The sequence below is a fragment of the Sorex fumeus genome, unplaced genomic scaffold, assembly GCF_029834395.1.
Source record: "Sorex fumeus unplaced genomic scaffold, SorFum_2.1 ptg000007l, whole genome shotgun sequence".
Lineage (NCBI taxonomy): Eukaryota > Metazoa > Chordata > Mammalia > Eulipotyphla > Soricidae > Sorex > Sorex fumeus.
Window position 1 is genome coordinate 34,730,002 of NW_026606064.1, and position 21,463 is coordinate 34,751,464.

The 21,463-nt window shown below is 40.3% G+C and overlaps 1 protein-coding gene across 1 annotated transcript in view; it reads right to left on the minus strand.

Annotated features, from left to right (window-relative positions):
- Positions 1 to 21,463, minus strand: part of PRMT3 (protein arginine methyltransferase 3) — a 124,022-nt gene that overhangs the window by 52,269 nt on the left and 50,290 nt on the right. Inside the window, exon 11 of the mRNA XM_056132582.1 lies at positions 13,173 to 13,251. Within this exon, the coding sequence (XP_055988557.1) occupies positions 13,173 to 13,251 (79 nt within the window). The remainder of the gene's footprint in view (positions 1 to 13,172; positions 13,252 to 21,463) is intronic.

Here is a 21,463-nt window from a genome sequence, read left to right on the forward strand (position 1 = left end):
CCAACAGGTACTTTGTTCATTTATGGTCTAAGGCTAAATTATGTTACAGAAACAGGCAGGGTTGAACAGCTGGGGAAAATAGTATGATCTACAAAGGTGAAAAGACTTACTTTCAGACCTTTTGTAGAAAATGTTACCTTTGGTTTGGTATCAACCAGTATGATGTACTAGTAATGCAATTTAAAAATAAGAATTTTTCATACATTAAAAACTACAACATAATGAAATGAATTTTTGAAAGTTTGCAAAATATGATAGTAAGAAAAAAACTGAAAGCAAGAGTGATAGTACAGAGAGTAGGGCACTCATACGGTTCCCCTGAGTTCCACTGCCAAAGGTGATCCCTGAGCAAAGAGCCAGGAATTAGCACTGAGCACAGCTGGGTTTACCCCAAAACCAAAAATTAAATAAACTGAAAAAAAAAAAAGAGAAAAAGCATTTTACTTTTTCTAGTTTTGGAATGGGCTGGAGCGATAGCACAGCGGGTAGGGTGTTTGCCTTGCATGCAGATGACCCAGGTTCAATTCCTGCGTCCCTCTTGGAGAGCGCAGCAAGCTACCAAGAATATCCCACCCGCACAGCAGCGAGGCTGGCAAGCTCCCTGTGGCATATTCGATATACCTAAAACAGTAACAAGTCTCGCAATGGTGACGTTACTGGTGCCCGCTCGAGCAAACTGATTAACAACGGGAGGACAGTGCTACAGTGCCACAGTTTTGGAATATATTTCTCAATACTTTAAAAAGATATAGAAAATAGCTGTTCTTGTGGTTGTTAGAATTTAGAAATTTTTTTCAAGATCTATGAATATTGATGAAGTACATATAATCAATGTTATAGGTGAAACTGGTTCTTTATCCACCTCCCCACAGCTGTCTAAAATTTTGGGGCACCTGCCAAAATTCTAGCTAACCCTTTACCTTCACATTCTGATACATTTGTCATTTGATTTTTGTCAGATAGAAGCAAAATTAAATAATCATTCCTTTCTGTAGGTGAAATTAACGAAGTGCTGATTGGACAAAAGCACACTCTTAACAGACCATTTATAAATTCATGGCTTTGACATCTGTGTCCTTCTCGATTCACTGCCCAGAATTCATCTGTCACCAGCACAGCTCACATGGTGAGCAGATAGAGATGGGAAATCCTTTATCCCTTAGAAATGCCTCACAAACTTTTAGATACTAAAATATGAAACTGAGATCTATAAACATCTAGTAAACACTAGTGCCATACCTTGTATTTAAATAGCCAGAGCATAATAAAGTTGAGAACAAAAAGAGGTAACAACTCAAAATGAAGTGCTCTTTGTACATTTATGTAAATATAGCAAGATTTTGGTCAAATGAAGTCAATGATAAAATGCTTGATATGTACAAAAAGAAAGATGCTAAATCAGTAAATCAGCAAGTTATTTGGAACTTTAATAAGCTCAAAAATGTATTTGCAATTTATGTTAAGGATAAATTTAAAATGAGCATTCCTTTGCAAACATGAATACTTGCCCATCATTAACATAGAGAAAAAGACTGGATCCACAACTACCAGGCTAGGCTAAACTGTAGCTAAAACACAGCAAAACACAGTTACTACAGGCACCTTGCTACAAGATGAGGAGTAAATGGATAAGGGAGGTCACTGGAGCATCACCCTACTGTACCACTTCCGGGACAATATGCAATTGAAAAATATTTTTAATATTCACAGAAAATAATGAATCAAAACCACTACAACTGTCTCTAGATGGACTAAGTTCTCCTTCTTGATGCCCTAACTCTTCAGCATCTCCTATTAGCTTATGGTACATATTTTATATATACTTTTTTTTCTCTTACAGTTTTGTTTTTGGACAGATCCAGGGGTATTCAAGGTCTTCTCCCAGTTTAGTGTATGGGGAATGCTCCTGGCATTGCTCAGGTGACGAAACATTTCCGGGATTTGAACCCCAGGTCCTCATTCATTTAGGCAAGCTCTTCCACTGAGTCTAAACTTTCGATGCCACTTTAATAAAGAATTTCTCCAAGTGGATGAAAGCTTTTGGACAGATGGATGAAGGAAAAGTTACTCCTGACCAGGAACCTCCTAAGCTCCCCTATCCTAGTATCCAGAAGAATACTGGCCTGGCCCTCTAATGAACGAGCGCCTGCCATGAATGCTCTCCATCACTTTATCTTGTGTCCCTTCTCCTGGTTTTCATCCTGTTGCTCTATATACTATTACTGTTTGAAATAAAATTATTTACAAGCTCAAAATATGACTCCATTGTAGTGTTTAACAAAACCGAAAGAAACATGAAAAAAGCACGTTTGAAGAGACAGTGAAATAGGCAATATTAAAGGTAAAGGTAAAGGCCCTCCCGTTGATCGTCGATTTGCTCGAGCGGGCCCAGTAACGTCTCCATTGGAGACTTTGTTGTTACTGTGTCTGGCATATCGAATACTCTTGGTAGCTTGCCGGGCTCTCCGAGAGGGGCGGAGGAATCGAACTTGGGTCGGCCATGTTGGCCGCGTGTAAGGCAAACGCCCTACCCGCTGTGCTAAAGGAACTGTAAATATTATGAACCAAGTCAGTGGTTGATTACAATGAAATAAACTATGCAAAGTCAAGTGCTATACAAAAAGGTACTGATGCTGCAATGTATTTCAAGTCTTTTATAAGGTACAGACTTAATCTCCCATTTACCAGATACAGCACGGGAGGGGAATGAACATTTACTAGCAACTACTTCTAAGTCCAAAAACTCACACACAAACACAATCATGTACAGATGAACAAAACACTAAAGCCATTTTTAAAAATAACAAAGGTAGAGGTCTTTTCATCTGACATCAAGCCTTAGATACAGTAATTAAGACTAAACAGAATGGATGAAAGGACAGACTTAGAAATCAAATGAAGAGAACAGAGAAACAGACCTACTCATAACGCGGCTGATTAATTTTCAACAAAGGTGTCAAGCAGTTTATGGGAAAGAATAATAATTTCAACAAAGAGTACTGGAACATATCCCTGACCCACATATTACATAACAATTAAATAGAAATGAGTCATTAATCTAAATATAAAAGTTAATATTTCAAGAAGAAAAAGAAAAATTCTGTGTTTCCTGGAATAAAGAAAATTTTTCTTAAATTAGACATTAATGACAGAGATCAAGGACACATTCAAGAGATTACTTGTATTTCTTTTTTGGCAAGATATCATTCAGTTTTTTATCCAATTCTCTCTTGGATTAGCAAACTATTTATTTGTAGGATTTGTATTTTAGAGAGATAGGCTTTTTGCTTATTTTTCAATCTGTAGTTTTTCCTGCAACTTTGCTTATGGCATATTCTATCACTTACAAGTTTATTTAGAAATAATCATATCTCAATTTTTCTTTAAGGCTTATAAATTTAAGTTCTTATTTATGAAGTACTTATAAATTTCTACAAGTTTCTAGAGAGATCAATCTATATTTCTGCATTTTTACCATTTTTTTTTTAATTTCACCTCTGGCTCGTTTAAATTTAAAATGTACAATGATTAAAAACTTTTTTTTTATAGAGTGTTTCCCAACTGTCTCAACACAATTTATTTGCTATAGTAAATTATGTTCCTAATTATAGGAATGCTACACACTGTTATCTATACCAGAATTTTCTATTCCATTCATCTGTCTATTCAAGAATCAGGAATATACTATTTTAATTACTGCAGATTTACAATGTGTTTTAATACTTGGTGGCAGTATTCTTCCTGACCTTCAACTCTATCTCAGGAATTTTCTTTCCATTTCTATTTAAAACTTTTTAATTAAAAAATCTAATCCAGGGGGCTGGAGTGATAGCACAGCGGGTAGGGCGTTTGCCTTGCACGTGGCCAACCCGGGTTCGAATCCCAGCATCTCATATGGTCCCCTGAGCACCGCCAGGAGTAATTCCTGAGTGAAAAGCCAGGAGTGACCCCTGAGCACCGCTGGGTGTGACCCTAAAAGCAAATAAATAAATAAATAAATAAAAACAAAAAATCCAATTCTAATGATTGGCATTGAAATTTTAGAATCATAATAGTATAAAAATATTTTTCAAAATTTTTTTGCTTTTTGGTTTTGGGTCACACCCAGCAAGTGGTCAGGGAATATTCTCGGCTCAGTGCTCAGATGCCTTGGATCACAAAACTAAGAATACCAAGTGGGTGGCAGGAGGGTTTTGGGGGGTCGGGGAGGGGGGCGGAGAACAAAGAGATGGACTAGAAGTAACAAAAGGATAGGCATTAGGTGGTGGGTGAGTAACTGTACATCAAAACTACAAATGTGAATACCGTTGCAAATTTGATACCTAAATCAGGGGTCTCAATCCAGCAGCCCATGGACTGATACTGGTGCACAGGAGCAGAAAGGCTAAAAACTACTGGTCTCCTGCCTTGGTTCTCACTGTCGGTCCATGGACCAGCATGCAGGACCAGACCACAAGTCTAAAAAAGCTAAAGAACTAACCACCAATAAAACAGAACGAAACCTCTGGGGTAGGGGAAATGGCTCAAAGGGCTAGTGCCTGCACTGCAATCTTGAGTCACCCTCAAGCACTGAGATAGGTGTGCCTCCAACCCCAAGTTTCATCTGTATTTTCTCTTTTCTAATTGCATTGCTATTCTCGTAAATGTCTAATTGGGTAATAGTGGACATCCAAATCTTGTTTGACTCTAGAGGAAATGCTTTTCACATATTCCCATTAAACATGATACAAACTTTAATTTGAGATAAATACACTGTCATAGAAAATATCTGATTACTCTTATTTCCCTATTTTTAAAGAATTAAGAATAGCAAGTTGTATTTAGTATATCAAGTCATACCCAAATTCACTTGACCTAAAGAAGGTGGGACAAGCGACTTGTTCTCATTTTACCGAGATATAGTTTACGTGCAATAAAATACTTGTTGCCTTTTTGATATATAATTCTATGTGATTTTAAAGTTTATAGTCATGTTATCGCGATAAGCTTCGCCTTTCATATTTAACTAGGATCAACAGTATTATTTTAATATTACTTATGAAGTGGTAAGTGGGCTTATAATGTCATTAATTCATCAGCTTAAAATAATATCCCATAAGCTGCTGTTAACGGACATAAAGCAGTTGAAGCATCCATATTTCCTTCCTACCTGTCTTCTGTATCTGCCTTCCTAATTTTTGTTAGAACATAAAATTCTTATATTCTATTATCCTGAGGTGTATCTTTCCCCCATTTAATTCTAATTGTAAAAATATCCATTATGACCAATAAAAGTATTTTCTTAGTTTTTATTTCTTGGTTGGTTGGACATAAAACACAATTCCTGATAACATTTAGGGTTTAGTAAAACTCAGCTAAAATAGTAGCACTGTAGCACTGTTCTCCCGTTGTTCATCAATTTGCTCAAGTGGGCACCGGGAACGTCTCCATTGTGAAACTTGTTGTTACTGTTTTTGGCATATTGAATACGCCACGGGGAGCTTGCCAGGCTCTGCCATGCGGGCAGGATATTCTCGGTAGCTTGCCAGGCTCTCCAAGAGGGATGGAAGAATTGAACCTGGGTCGATCACGTGCAAGGCAAACGCCCTACCCGCTGTGTTATCGCTCCAGCCCAGTTAAAATAGTAGTAGCATTTAATAACCCCCTTTTATTAACTTTACAAAATGACTTTTACTAATAGTAACAGCAAAAAGTGGGTTCCTCTAAAGTACTATGGAAGTGCTTGGTGAGACACAACAGGGAGAGAGAGAGGACTGTGGGCTGACCTCATGCACACGTGCACAAGGCCTCCTACGATTCCATAATACAGCGAGACATATGAAACCTAAAGTTGAACAAAAATAAAACTGCGAACCCTTCATGCTTATATAAATCTTACTTCGTTTTTCTCAGAATCCATTCTCCTAAAACCCTTACAACTACTAATTGCTTAGCAAAGCTTTCCTTCAGAAAGACATAAAAAAAATTTTTACTTCATACTGAAGTAGATCAATGTTTGCCAAAGAGGATAAAATCACTCCCCCAGCTAGGTGCTAGAATAATCCAGAGGGGTGTTAATACTTGCAAGTGCAACAGGCAAGGGGGAGATGGGGGAATATTTGCTTATTTGCATAAAGGTAGATTTTTCGGGGGAGGGGCACTAAATAAAATTTTTCTGAAAAGGGGAAAGTAGGCTAAATATACTTCGGGATCTCAGACTTAGATGGCTTGTTATATGAGAAATACTCAAGTGCACAAATAGCCTAAATCACTTTTGTTACTCATTTCAGGTTTTTCCTTTTTTCTCTGTGTTCTTCAAACAAATAACACTAAACAATAAGGCTTAGGAAATTAAGTACTTGTTTCTCTTTGTTATACCTCCTTATTATCTTAATATTAGCTCCACAAAAGGATCAAAGAACTCGACTTCTGAGTCCTCACTTAATCCCTCATGATGGGAAATAGCTGTGCCACTGTTCCATCAACTGTAACCTCATTAATCACATGCTCTAAGTTAATGAATTTCACGGAGAATTCAATTTAAATGTATTAAGTTGCTGTCAGTCCTTCAGTAAGATCAATACCATTGACAGAGGTATGAAAATCATTTTCTGGATTTTCCCTAGAACAACTCAAGGCAGCAGTCACATTCAATAAAATGCACTTCAGCAGGCAAACAACAAGACATCGTGAGAAGAACATGAATACAGAAACTGAGAGATCTTACATTTTATAAAGACACTAAATTGCTAAGGAGGCAGGTGGAAAGTGAAAGGGAACCTTGAATCACTGGTGGTTGAACATGGAACTGGAATACTGAATGGCCCAAATTCTATTATCAACAGTTTTGTAAATCACAGTGATTTTAAAACAACACCACCACCACCAAACAACAACAACAACAACAACAAAAAGCACTGCAGCACTGTCCTCCCATTGTTCATCGATTTGTTAAATCATATACCAGTAACTTCTCACAACAAACTCTAAGACTTATCGTTACTGTGTTTGGCATATGTCACGGGTAGCTTGCCAGGCTTTGCCGTGTGGGCGAGATACTCTCAGTAGCTTGCCGGACTCTAGGAGAGGGGCAGAGGAATCGAACCTGGGTCAGCCGTGTGCAAGGCACTACCCGCTGAGCTAATGCTCCAGCCCAACAACAACAACAAAAAATCAGAATAAAAAAAAATAAAATAAAAAGGCACTGGGGAGAAGAAACTCCATGCTTGGTCAACTAAAAAAGTATCATCCAGTATACTTCTGAGATTTGTTCCTAAGACCTTAGCAATCTCAAAGGGCTACAGTGAGGACTGCATATAAAAACATAAAAGTATAGTTTTTATCTGGCAACTAACAATAAAAAATGACTAACAATATTTATTTCTCATTATTATGTAGGGCTGGAGCCACAGCACAGCGAAAAGGGCGTAGGCCTTGCATGTGGCCGGCCTGAATTCGATTCCTCCAACCCTTCCAGAGAGCCCGGCAAGCTACCGAGACTATCCTGCCCACATGGCAGAGCCTGGCAAGTTACCCGTGGCATATTCGATATGCCAAGAACAGTAACAACAAGTCTCACGATGGAGACGTTACTGGTGCCCGCTCAAGCAAACCGATAAACAACAGGAGGACAGTGCTACAGTGCTACAATTTTGGAATATGTGCAACATTACTATGTGCAATAGTAATTTTTTTTCAAAACGCCACACAATGAAAGATATAGTCAACTGTTAAGATAAATATCTGAGAAAATTTTAGTCTGAGGTCAGAAACATATCCTGAAACAGCTGCAGAACGTAAGTCAATTTTGAGAAAGGCAATCCATTTATATGTTAGTATAAAAAGAACTCTTTTACTTGAAGAATTTCCTCTGTGCTCTATGTTTCGATCTTACTGGTTTTGCTACATCCTAAGTGTCAAAGCAGTTTCCAACAACACAAAAAAGCAAGAATGCACAAATGTGATCAAGTGCTTCATGCCACTAGTTTCATGTTTCCTCCTTTTCATTCACCTTCATGTAATAGTTACATTAACTAAACTCAGACCATGAAAATCATCTATTTACCCTAAAGCACAGCAGGTAGGGCATTTGTCTTGCATGCAGCCAACATGGCCAACCTGAGTTCGATTCCTCCACCCCACTAGGAGAGCCCGGCAAGCTACCGAGAGTATCTCGCCCGCACGGCAAAGTCTTGCATGCTACCCGTGACGTATTCAATATGCCAAACACAGTAACAAGTCTCACAATGTTACTGGGCCCACTCAAGCAAATCAATGAACAATGGGAGGACAGTGACAGTGACCCTAAAGCTTTCAGAAGGAAACGTACATTAGAAGTGAGTAAAAGGAGACGTATGATGTTCAACTGAATTTTAGTGAGCGGATTCAATAAATAAAATGATGCTCAATGTTTCAGGAGCTGTGGAACTCACTGAAGAGTCAAAGATGAAGAAAACATAATCTTTGTCCTAAACAAAATACTTTGTATGCAACAGTCTACAACAAAAGGATTGAAAAACACCATCTCAATTCTGAGTATATATAGCATTACTTAAAAGTTCACCGGGGCTGCTGAGAGAAAGCCTTCCAAATGTATGTGGAGCTAATTTTTTTTAAATACTGGTTGGGGGCTGGGGACGTGACTCAAGAGATAGAGCACGTGTCATGTATGTGCAGGTCCGCGGTTTGATCCACGTACTGCATGATGGTCCCTGGGCTGCACCAGAGTAGCCTGGACCCCCAAGCTCTTGTTTGTGTGCTCTCCCTCAGCGTAAAACTAAAACAAAAACACCTGATTGAGTGGGCTGTGCTTTAAAAGCTTAGTGGAATCCATAAATGTTCTTATTCACAGAGAAGCGAGATTCATATGTTTAGTGATGCTATACAAAATTTATCCTAAGCAACCCAAGTACCCAAGAACATACAACTGGATAAAGAAACAAGGGTTCAACTGAACGATGACTGAATACTATGCAGCCGTTAGGAAAAATGAAGTAATGAAACCTGCTTATAAATGGATAGGTATGGAGAGGGCTGGAGTGATAGCACAGCGGGTAGGGCGTCTGCCTTGCACGCAGCCAACATGGCCGACCCGAGTTCGATTCCTCCGCCCCTCTCGGAGAGCCCGGCAAGCTACCGAGAGTATTCGATATGCCACAGTAACAACAAAGTCTCCAATGGAGACATTACTGGGCCCGATCGAGCAAATCGATGATCAACGGGAGGGCTTTTACTTTACTTTACTTATGGAGAGTGCCACACTAAGAGAAATGAGTCAAAAGGAGAGGGACAGATATAGAATGCAATCATTCCACTCATTTGTGGGTATAAAAAAATAATAATGTGAGACTAATTATTCAAGGCCAGGAAAAACAGGGGTCAAGAGATCTGGACAATGATTGGGTGGCAAAGAACAGTTAGGATAGCGAAGGGAAGGAATCAATATGACAGTAATAGTTAGAAATGATCACTCTGGACAAGAACTGAATATTGAAAGGTAAAGGGATATATGTGTGTGTATATACACATACACTTCAGAATCTGTAGTGCAAAGCTTAATGTCCAAAAGAAGAGAGGGAGGGAGGGAATGAAGGAAGGGAGGAAATGAAAGAAGGGAGGGAGGGAAGGAAGAAAGGAGCGAGGCGAGTGTGCCACTGAGGCAGTGGGTGACGATGTGGGTGGGAGGGAGAGAAGCTGGGGCTATTGGTGGTGGAAAATGTACACTGGTGAAGGGGTGGGTACTGGAACATAATGTAATTGAAACCCAATCATTAGCAACGTTGTAACTGTGTATCTCACGGTGATTCAATTTAAAAAAATTTTTTTTATTTATCCTAAAGAAAATAATCTCCAACATCTATGAAATATTTTACTAAAATGTAAAACAAAACACAACAACCAGGGTACAGAGAGATGGTACATCAAGAAAGGGCTTGTCTTACATGCGGGTGAATTGAGTTTGATCTCCAGCACCCCATTTCGTCCCCCAAGCCCACCAGGAGTGATTCCCTGAGTACAGAGCCAGGAATATACCCTGAGCATAGCCAATTGTAGCTCAAAAACAAAAAACAAATAACCAAGCAATAACAAAAAATCCTAACTGCCATTAAAGATCAAAGGACCTCTGGAAAGAAAGATGGCGGCCGCACGGGAGCCTTGTGGACAGCAGGTTTGAGCCGGGCTCGGCGGAAGCGGCGGGGACCTCATGGGAAGGGGGGCTTTGTGGGCCGTCCCCCACGCCCCACCGAGGTCTCCAGCTGCCCCCCACGAGCGGCTCTCCGGCACGGCCCCGGCCCCGGAGGCACAAGGACTTAGCACAGAGAACCAGCAGCTTGGAGCAGAAAAGCAAATGGACTATGTGTTAAACCGCGCCACCAAGCCTGCCCGAAGGGGAAAGGGCGTTGACCGGCCCGCCCGCTCCTCTCTGGAAAGAAAGATGGCGGCCGCACGGGAGCCTTGTGGACAGCAGGTTTGAGCCGGGCTCGGCGGAAGCGGCGGGGACCTCATGGGAAGGGGGGCTTTGTGGGCCGTCCCCCACACCCCACCGAGGTCTCCAGCTGCCCCCCACGAGCGGCTCTCCGGCAAGGCCACGACTCCAGGGCACAGAAGCCAGTCTCCTAACTATCTAACTTTTAATAGAAATTCTTCTAGGGTCAGTAAGTAAAATAGCAGAAATTCAAAGACATCATTTTATTCTTAAACCAAGTCGTAGAAAGCAAATCATTTCACAACGCTGTTTCAGCATATCTGATTGTGGGGGGGGTGGGTCGTAAACTCTAAACAATAATTGTGCATCTTCTATCGAAACAATCTATCTAGTCAAAGTAGATAGAGTATTAACTAGAACTCATCTGCCTCACAAGAATTGGGAGGGGTGGGAGGTGGGGGTCTATTGGGGTTCGGGGTTAAAAATAAGTACTGGTAAAGGGAAATGTGTTTGATATTTACATGACTGAGACCTAAACCCGAAAGCTCTGTAACTTTTCCCACAGTGATTCAATAAATAAATAAATTAAAAAAAAAAAAAAAGATTGAACCCTAGTTCAGTCCTCAGCACTACATTGACCCTCAAGCATCACTGGAGATGTAAGTAGTGCTGAGATGCCCCAGTGGTTCATCACCACAGAGGCTACTATTTGGCATCCTCAAGCCCTTGCATTGACTCTGCAGTCTGGTTGACTGAGAATCAAGCCCCCTGAGCACCATATAATGTTTAGATTTTATCCTAAATAAAGATTTTCAGGGGCTGGAGCAATAGCACAGCAGGTAGGATGTTTGCCTTGCACGTGGCTGACCCGGGTTCAATTCCCAGCATCACATATGGTCCCCTGAGCACCACCAGGAGTAATTCCTGAGTGCATAAGCCAGGAGTGAGCCCTGTGCATCACCAGGTGTGACCCAAAAAGCAAAAAAAAAAAAAAAAAAAAGATTTTCAAAAATTCATGAGTGTTAAATCTTGCTGAAAGCTTTTTGTTCATCTGTTGATATGCTCATATGATTTTTATTGATCTTTCATTTTGCAGTTCCAGAAACCAAATAATCATGTTTTTTAGCTTTCTTGTAGGTGGTATGTTATATCATATCAATTGATTTGCATATATTTAATCTCTTTTGCGTCCCTGAAATAAATCCCACTTGATCATGTTGTATAATCCTTTAAAAAAAAAATAAATAAAGATCAAAGGTGGCTGGTCCTGGAGGTCTCCGGCTGCCGTAGCCCTGGCCGGGGCGGGGAGGAAAGCTCAACCCGCTCCCCTCCAAGGGACTCCGGGAAGGAACACCGAGGCGCGGGGGCAGAGACTGCACTGCTCTCGTCTGGGAGACGAGTGGTCTCACCATGCTGAGACCACTCTCCGCACACCTGAGGGTACTGGCAGAGGGACAAAGCCACGCGGGTTCCGGGGCCGAGACCTCCAAGCCTACTCGAATTGGAGTCGAGCATCTTCCACCCAGATCCTCCAAATTCCAGTAGGCGGGGGTCACACCCACCACCTGGCCCCCTGGCGCCGTGTAATCCCATCAGCGGCCAAGACTCAGAGACTATAAAATCCAGATCCCGGACGAGAGCAGTGCAGTCTCTGCCCCCGCGCCTCGGTGTTCCTTCCCGGAGTCCCTTGGAGGGGAGCGGGTTGAGCTTTCCTCCCCGCCCCGGCCAGGGCTACGGCAGCCGGAGACCTCCAGGACCAGCCACCACCATGCTGAGACCACTCTCCGCACACCTGAAGGTACTGGCAGAGGGACAAAGCCACACGGGTTCCGGGGCCGAGACCTCCAAGCCTACTCGAATTGGAGTCGAGCATCTTCCACCCAGATCCTCCAAATTCCAGTAGGTGGGGGTCACACCCACCACCTGGCCCCCTGGCGCCGTGTAATCCCATCAGCGGCCAAGACTCAGAGACTATAAAATCCAGATCCCGGAACCGCGCGGCCGCATTTGCGGCCGCGCGACATCTTATTAGAACTTTTCTTTATGATATCTTATTATCTCATTCCTACTTTGGACAAACTTGCAGGCTTTCGAATGTAGCCTGCCCACAGGGCAGAGTCTGGCAAACTCCCCGTGGCCTACCAAATATGCCAAATACCAGTAACAATGATGAGTCTCATTCTCCTAAAGAGCCGTGAATATAATCTCAGGGCTAGGATGAAAGAGACGTTACTGGGGCCTGCTCGAGGCAATCGACGATTAACAGGATGATGAAATGAAAAATGAAAAGATCAAAGGAGCTTTGGTTGGGGCTGGAGCAATAGCACAGCGGGTAGGGCATTTGTCTTGCACGCGGCCGACCTGGGATCGATTCCCAGGATCCCTGAGCACCGTCAGGAATGATTCCTGAGTGCAGAGCCAGGAGTAACCCCTGTGCAACACCGGGTGTGACCCAAAAAACAAACAAACAAAAAAAAGCTTTGGTTGGAATTTTATTTGAAAAGCAAATAGCTTCCAAAATCAAGTCTTCCATATTTTTATAAAAAGTGTTCTTGAAAATATCATTAACCTGGAGTCCTGAATATCTTATATAATGTTCTACCATCAACAGTATAGTAAACGAATATCTTTAAGCTTTATCTAATGGAAACATTTCTCATCTCTATTGGGAACTTTCTCAGTCATGCATAGGTTATTTGAAATCCAAAGGTTCATTTGGTTCTGTCAAACTAAAAGTACATTATTAAAACTTGAATTTTATACTCACCCGATCCTCCTTTTGCCAAGTATTTGTTCTTTGCATAAAGTACAGAATCTAACATAGATTCAAAAAGAAGAAAATAGCCCTGCATGAAAAAAGGGGGAAAAGAGGAAAAAGAGATTTTAGAAATGTACTATATCCTCAGATTCAGATCAATTTAAATTGGACTACTCCTTCAAAACAGAATATATGTTTTTATCCGTCACATAATTTTCCAAAATTTCTACATAATAATTAATGGGAAATCGGGCCAAGAAATAAAGAACCAGAAAGTTAATTAAAACAGAATGTCTAGGTAAAACCTCCTTTGGCTGTATTCTACTTTCTAGAATATTGTTTCTTACAAAAAAGGAAATTTTCAGAAATTATTATTACCGATTTATAATAAAGTGACAACATATTCTTTAAAACTTCCAGAAATATCACACTATTAATCCAGAATAGAAATCCTAAATTACAATTTTCCTTTAACTAACAATTAGTATATATATACTGATAAACCTATCATAAATTGAAAATATTGTTAAGCAGAAAATGAAATTAGCACATATAGCCTATGATCATCACAGCTTAGCCAATCCAACCTTAAATGTGTCTGGAATTAAGCAAAACAACGTAACACAAAGGATTACATAGAAACATAAAAATTGCATAGAATCTTTTTTCTTTTTTTCTCCTACCTGCAAGCCACTGCATATATAGCAAGTTTAAATCTCTCATATAACTTAGTGAACAACGCACTGAAAGTGCATAAAGTGGATATGAAAATATGAAACACAATATTTAAAAATGCTGCAAACACAGCCTATGCTAGGGCCTAATTTTGTTAACTGAGGATCACAAAAGTTTTGTTTTAAAAAAACTTATCAGGGGGCAGGAATGATAGCACAGAGGGTAGGGTGTGTGCCTTGCACGCAGCCGACCCAGGTTCGATCCCAGCATCCCATATGGTCCCCCGAGCACCGCCAGGAGTAATTTCTGAGTGCATGAGCCAGGAATAACCCCTGTGCATCGCAGGGTGTGACCCAAAAAGCAAAAATAAATAAATAAACAAAATAAATAAAATAAAAACAGATACAGAGTCATGAAGCTTTAAAAAAAAACTTATCAGTGTTTGGCTTGGATGCCTATTTTATCTAGTTGGGAACATGTAAAAAAAATTTAAGTAAATTACAGGTTGAGTGGGAAAAGTTTTCCAAGTCCTGCTGTGCAGGTGGTCACTGGTTGTTCACACTTGCTGCTGATATAACTTGGCAGAAACCTGTGGCTCACTGACACTGCTCCACACCACAAAAAAAAAAAAAAAAAAAAATCTTAGCCCACTGCCATCCCCAAAAGACCAAAACTTAAAAATTCAAAATACCGGGCTGAAGCGATAGCACAGCGGGTAGGGCGTTTGCCTTGCATGCGGCAGACCCAGGTTCAATTCCTAGCATCCCATATGGTCCCCTGAGCACCGCCAAGAGTAACTCCTGAGTGCAGAGTCAGGAGTAACCCCTGTGCATCACTGGGTGTGACCCAAAAAGCCAAAAAAAAAAATTCAAAATACTGGGCTGGAGTGATAAAGCACAGCAGGTAGGGCGTTTGCCTTGCATGCAGCCGACCCAGGTTAGATTCCCAGCATCCCATGTGGAACCCTGAGCACTGCTAGGAGTGATTCCTGAGTGCAGAGTCAGGAGCAACCCCTGAGCTCCTGGTGTGACACCGGATGTGACCCTCCCCCCCCAAAAAAGTCAAAGTACTGCTTCTATTGCAAGAGTATTGATTTCACACCATAAAGCTGAAAAATAATTAAGCTGAACTATGGTAAGTCAGGGTCATCAGTGGAATTTGTCCTTTGGGAGACATTACAGGATCTCAGTTTCTTCTGATTATCGTAAGGGAAGGATGTATGCTACTGTCATCTAGTAGGCAGCCCCAAAACATGCTGGTAAACATCCTAAAATGCATAGGATAGTCTTAAAACAAAGAATCATCTGGATTCAAAGCTAGACAGGGGCAAGCTTTGGAAATACAGGCTTGAACACTACTTTTCTAATGCTATCCTTACCCAATTTTTCAGGTTATAATAGCAGGGCGGGGGGGGGGGGGGAAGGAGGAGGTTGAAAAGGACACCACTTAGATTAATAATACACGTTAGCACATTAATAGTCCTGAGAAGTGTTACGGTAAAGTGGACTGCTGAACATACTTGAACCAATTAGGGACTACTGTCCCACCGTGTGCGCCCTGCAAGCAGTACTCAGGAGTCTGGGGCCTCCCATCCAGCTGGCCATTCAATACAAAGAGCCTACGGGTATGGTGCTGCTCAGACTGTAATGCTGGGGATTACCCAGGCCACCCCACGGGTCTGCAAAGCCACATCAGGCAATTTTGGGGGGCCCGGATGGCCAAACTCAGTGATGTGGGAGCAAACATATGGTACCAGGGATCAAACCAGAGTCTGTGGCATGCAATGTATGTACCCATACTGTCGTTCTAGATGCTTACTCAACTTTGTGACAAGTGACTTTGGTTTTTTTTTTTGCAGGAAGGGATGGTGAGAATCATACCCAGTGATGTTCCTGGGTCTGAACTCAGGAATTACTCCTGGCAGTGCTGGGGGATTATATGAGATGCCAAGGATCAAACCTAGGTTGGCCATGTGCAAGGCAAAGCACCCCCTGTACTAATGCTTGGGCTCCAAGAGACTTATTTTTCTTTCTATTTAATATTTATTATCTTTTGCAATTAGCACTGGTTATATTATTTGTCGCACTGTCCTCCCATTGTTCATCGATTTGCTCGACCGGGCACCACTAATATCTCCATTGTGAGACTTGTTACTGTGTTTGGCATATCAAATATGTCACAGGGAGCTTGCCAGGCTTTGCCGTGTGGGCGGGATACTCTCAGTAGCTTGCCAGGCTCTCCGAGAGGGGTGGAGGAATCAAACCCAGGTTGTTTTTATATATTGTAATAAATAAACCATATATTGTTTAGATAGTACTGTTAAATATAGTCATTAAACAGTCAGATTTTTTGTCTTTGGGCCACTGCTGGCTGTGCTCAGGGCTTACTCCTTGCTCTGTAATCAGCAATCTTCTTGGTGGTGTTTGTGGGACCATATGTGGTTCCCGGGATCAATTTGGGATTTGGACGCATGCAAGGCAATGCTTTATCAGTACTATCACTTTGGTCAGAGAACACTCCAGCTTTTAAAGACCTCCCTCCTGTCTCTATAACAAGCACTTTCCTTCCGTCTCTTTGGGACATTATGTTTTGCAATACAGGTACTGAGAGATTATCAATGTTTGTATGACTGTAACCTGACCACAATCAGCTTTGAACCTTTGTATCTTATAGTGACAAAAAAAGAGAGAGACAGACATCACTGGTATCAAACAGCACATTCTTACAGTATGTTACAGCATTAATTTGACAGAGAGAGATGATAGTTTTAGCTTCACTCCTATCGCCTCCTAGAAGGCATCCCAACTTCAGAGTAGTAAGGAAGCTCAGGCACTGTAATAGTATTCAGTACACATTATACTTTACTATTGCTTAGGATCGGCTAAAATGAATTTTACCCTGTTTGCACATCTGGATCAGATCTGTTCTTATTATTCATTGTTCTGTACACAAATAACCATGTGACAGAACTAAAAACAAATATCCCTTAACCACATGTAAAAAAGCATTTTTTTTCCCTTCACCACCCACTCCCTGAACAAAATTTTTAGAAAGGTTTACTCAAGAACAAGAAAAACCTGCAGACATGGAATGAAAAACCTTCACAAAAGATTAACTGCAAATTTAAATTTTGTAAAACTATAGCTCCCATGCTCAAGTCATTTATAAAAAAAAAAACCTAATTAAACTGCCACTAGTAACTCTACGCTGGCATTTACCTGCTCCCCCAAACACAGCAACTCTCTGATAAGGAAGTAATTATCTACTAAAGAAGGATAAGCAACAAAGCTCACCACTAATGTGTTTACACTGGGAAATTATGGATTTGGTGCAAATGCTGCTATGGATTGAGTAATATTAATTCTAATTGTAACAAGTTATTCTCCATTAATATCATTGTTTTATTTGAAGAATGGGGGAGTTCTAAAAACCTGTTTTTTACCAATCTGGCATAATTTACGCACAACTATGCACACAAATAATAAACATCCATCCTTTGAAATAAGGTTTAATTTATGTCAAGGAAGTATAAAAAGAAGAATCAATGTACTCTATTGAAAAAGGATCAACTAGTAATATATATTAACAAGACTGAAAATGAATTCTATTAGCAAGATTATATTGCTCATATAAAAACATTATAATTCACATTTTTTAATACAAATGAAGTATTCACTATAACTCAATCTTTTTTGGGGAAAGTAGTGGTTTTAATCTGCAACAATGTCAAACTGTTTTCTAACATCACTCTTTTCAAAGTGGTCAGCTAAATCTGTTACCTGTTTTCAATTCCTCAAAGTTCACCTTATTTGTATATATATATATATATGAACCTCCCCCCAAATCTTTTCAATCCATAACCTGAAGTGGCTCCTAGCAACAACTCATTTACTGCATTTAAAGTTATTATTGGGTAGGACTGTGCTCCATGTCAGAGTATATGTTTTGCATATAAATGGCTCTGGGTTTGATTCTCAACAAAACCAATTTAAAGAAAGATAAAATTATTACTAGCCCTAAACTAGCCATTCACCAGAAATTAATTTAAACAATATTTAAATTGGGTTAAGGTCAATACTAAGTTGGTAAGTAGCTGTTAACCAATAATGGTGAATAACATGCACCCAAGATTTAAATACTTTCTCATGTGATGTACAAATTAACATCACTATATTCCCACTTCTTCACCGAAAAAGTAAGAATAATAATGAAAATTAAATGTTACTACATGTAGAGGGTTTAAAAAATACATTTTAACCTAACTAAAAAAACTGAAAAGAATTTAAAAAATTTAAGTCTGTATCTGCAAAGATTAATCAGAATTTTAAAATTACATTTAACTTTAAATATAATAAAACAAAAGAAACTTTAAAAAAAAGAGTAGACGATAAAAAATAAGCATATTGAATGGTCTTAAACTCCACTCTAGGAGTCAGACTGAAATTTATTTTTTTTCCTAAGAGTTTATCAGAATACATTTCCTTGTGTCTTTTTTCACACCAGTGAAGTATGAGAGTACTTGCATACAGACAAAAAAAAAATTTAACCTGCTCAATATATAAAATATATATACATATAATAGATTAATATGCATGGCCAGGGAAAACAGGGGCTAGGAGAACTGGTCAATGGCTGAAAAGAGAGGGAGAGAGGGGGAAAGAGGCAGACAGGGGGTGGAGGGTGATGGGAGGGAACCTGGGGACACTAGTGGGGGAAAATGTACACTGGTGGAGGAATGGGTGTTGGAATACTGTATGACTGAAATCCAATCATGAACAGCTTTATAAGTGGTCTATCTCACAGTGATTCAATGAAAAAGGGTCACTGTCACTGTCCTCCTGTTGTTCATTGATTTGCTCCAGCGGGCCCAGTAACATTGTGAGACTTGTTACTGTGTCTGGCATATCGAATACGTCACGGGGAGCTTGCCAGGATTTGCCATGTGGGCGAGATACTCTCGGTAGCTTGCCAGGCTCTCCGAGAGGAGCGGAGAATGGAATTTGGGTTGGCCATGTTGGCCGTGTGCAAGGCAAACACCCTACCTGCTGTGCTATTGCTCCAGCCCTAAAAAAAGGTAAAAGAAAAATTTTACCTGCTCAAGATTTCTTTATATATAATAAAAAAACAAATTAAAAATCTAATCAAGATAATTTGATCATACTAGTCAAACTGGTGCCAATTTTAACTTTAGGATTCTTTTCACAGACATAATCACAGGAACTCCCCTTTCCCCAGGTCAATTAAAATAAAATCAACTCCATACTATGAATTCTTATACAACTTTTCCATGCGTCTACTCCCCTTTTTTTAAAATTAATTTATTTTTGCTTTTTGGGTCATATCTGGTGATGCACAAGGGTTACTCCTAGTCATGCACTCATGGCTTATGCACTCAGGAATTACTCCTGGCGGTGCTCAGGCGACCATATAGGATGCTGGGAATCAAACCTGGGTAGGCCGCGTGCAAGGCAAACACCCTGCCCGCTGTGTATCACTCCAGCCCTGTCTACTTCCATTTTAAATAACACCAAAAGCATTTTTCCATATGCTTCATAATCAATTACTACCTGATCAAATAATCTTCAAGAAAGTTTCTAAAGTTCCAATTGTTTTAACAACATAATTTTCATTTAAGAGAAATCATCACTACTAGAAAGGCTAAGTGACTTATGATAAACAGGTGAATAAATAATAAGGGAAAAATAAGATAAGAATAAGTTAAATAAAGAGAACAAAAAACAGTCCTCTTCAGGTCCCCCAGGAACCTTAAAATTAAATTCCCACTCCTGCTAAATCAACGAGACACAGTACAAACAAAAGAAGGTATGATCCCTGGTGAAAAACAAGGTATTTCATAAAAGCTTTTGCTAACACATGTCAAGTATTTACAGCTCAATGTCTGACATACAATTAATGCAAAAAGTCAATAAAAGACCATATCATAGGGATATAGCTCAGTGGTATGTTATTTGTCTCGCATGTGTGAAGACCTAAGTTCAGACTGCCACCACAAAAAAAAAGAGAAAAGTCATACGGCATAACTCTTCAATTTAACCATATGAGCCAACTAACAGAGAACTGGGCTAAAACAGAGACAAGCAGGGGCTGAGAGCTCAATGTGTAAGGCAATTGTATGCTGCCAACCCAGGTTCAATCCTGGCACCACATACGGGACCTGAGCCCCTCCCAGGAGTGATCCCTGAGCAGAATCAAGAGTAAAGTCTTGAGCCCAGCTAGGTATGGTCCTCAAACTTAAAATAAATAAATAAAATCAGAAGTAGAATGTACAAGCAAGCTTCTCTTCTTTCCCCACCACACTGTGACGGGCACAATTATAAAGTTGTTCTTGATAGTTTTCCCCATTTTTTAACATAGAATTAGAAATCTTTCCACACAAATTTTGGATAATCTTTGTCATTTCAGCAGTAAGACAGTCACAGTCACGGTCCTCCCATTGTTCATCGATTTGCTCGAGCGGGCCCAGTAACGTCTCCATTGGAGACTTTGTTGTTACTGTGTTTGGCATATCGAATACGTCACGGGGAGCTTGCCAGGCTCTGCCATATGGGCGAGATACTCTTGGTAGCTTGCCGGGCTCTCCGAGAGGGGCGAAGGAATCGAACTCGGGTCGGTCATGTTGGCTGTGTGCAAGGCAAACGCCCTACCGCTATGCTATCGCTCCATGCTGTATTAATATAAGGCTTTCCCACTGTTAAAGCAGTTTCAAACCGTCTGTGAAAGAATAGCTACCAAATAAATAGACAAGCATGCTTTCAAAACAAGGTGATAGGTTCTTTATATTTAGTATATAGACTAAATATGCTCTACTAAGACTCACTGAAGACTGACACTTTATCAACTGTTTCATTTAGTAGTCTGCTCAACTATCACCTCTTCAAAAACGTTTTTTTTTTTCTTTTTCTGAGAGAGTACAGTGGACGGGGACTTGGCTTGCGTTCAGTCAACCCTGGCACCACATACGGTCCACATACGGTCCCCTGAGCACCGCCAGGAAAGATCCCATGGTAGAGAGTCAGGAGTAAGCCCTAAGTAACACTGGGTGTAACTTTTAACCCCTGTCCCAATGCACCCCCGCCCCGAAAACCCATGTCTAAATGTACTGTATCATCTTTTGGCCACACCTGGTGATGCCTGGGGTTACTCGCAGCATGGTGCTCCTGGGTGGCTCACTAGCAGTGCTTAGGTGAGAGAGGGGTAGTATCTTTAAGTGTTGGGAATCAAACCCAGGTTTCCTATCTGCAAAAATGTTCCAGCCCTTCAAGTCATCTCCATGGTCAACTATATGCTTCTTCCCCACCCATCAATCTCCATCTTGTTATGATTTTGTATTTAATTATAATACCTACAAATTAAAATATTTATTTATTTAATCTCCTTACTAAAATATAAGCTCTAAGAAGAGCAAAGACTTTGATCGCAGTATTTGAAAGTATATTCTGAGGGACTAGTTATGTGCCTGAAACTCAAGAGCAGAAACTCAAGCTATTTTTAAATGAATAAAATATAATGATTATATCATTACATCTGTTAAATTAAAACAATGATTTTTGTATTACTTATTTGTACTATTTTTCTAGTACAAATTTAAAAAAGAAAGCATTTTC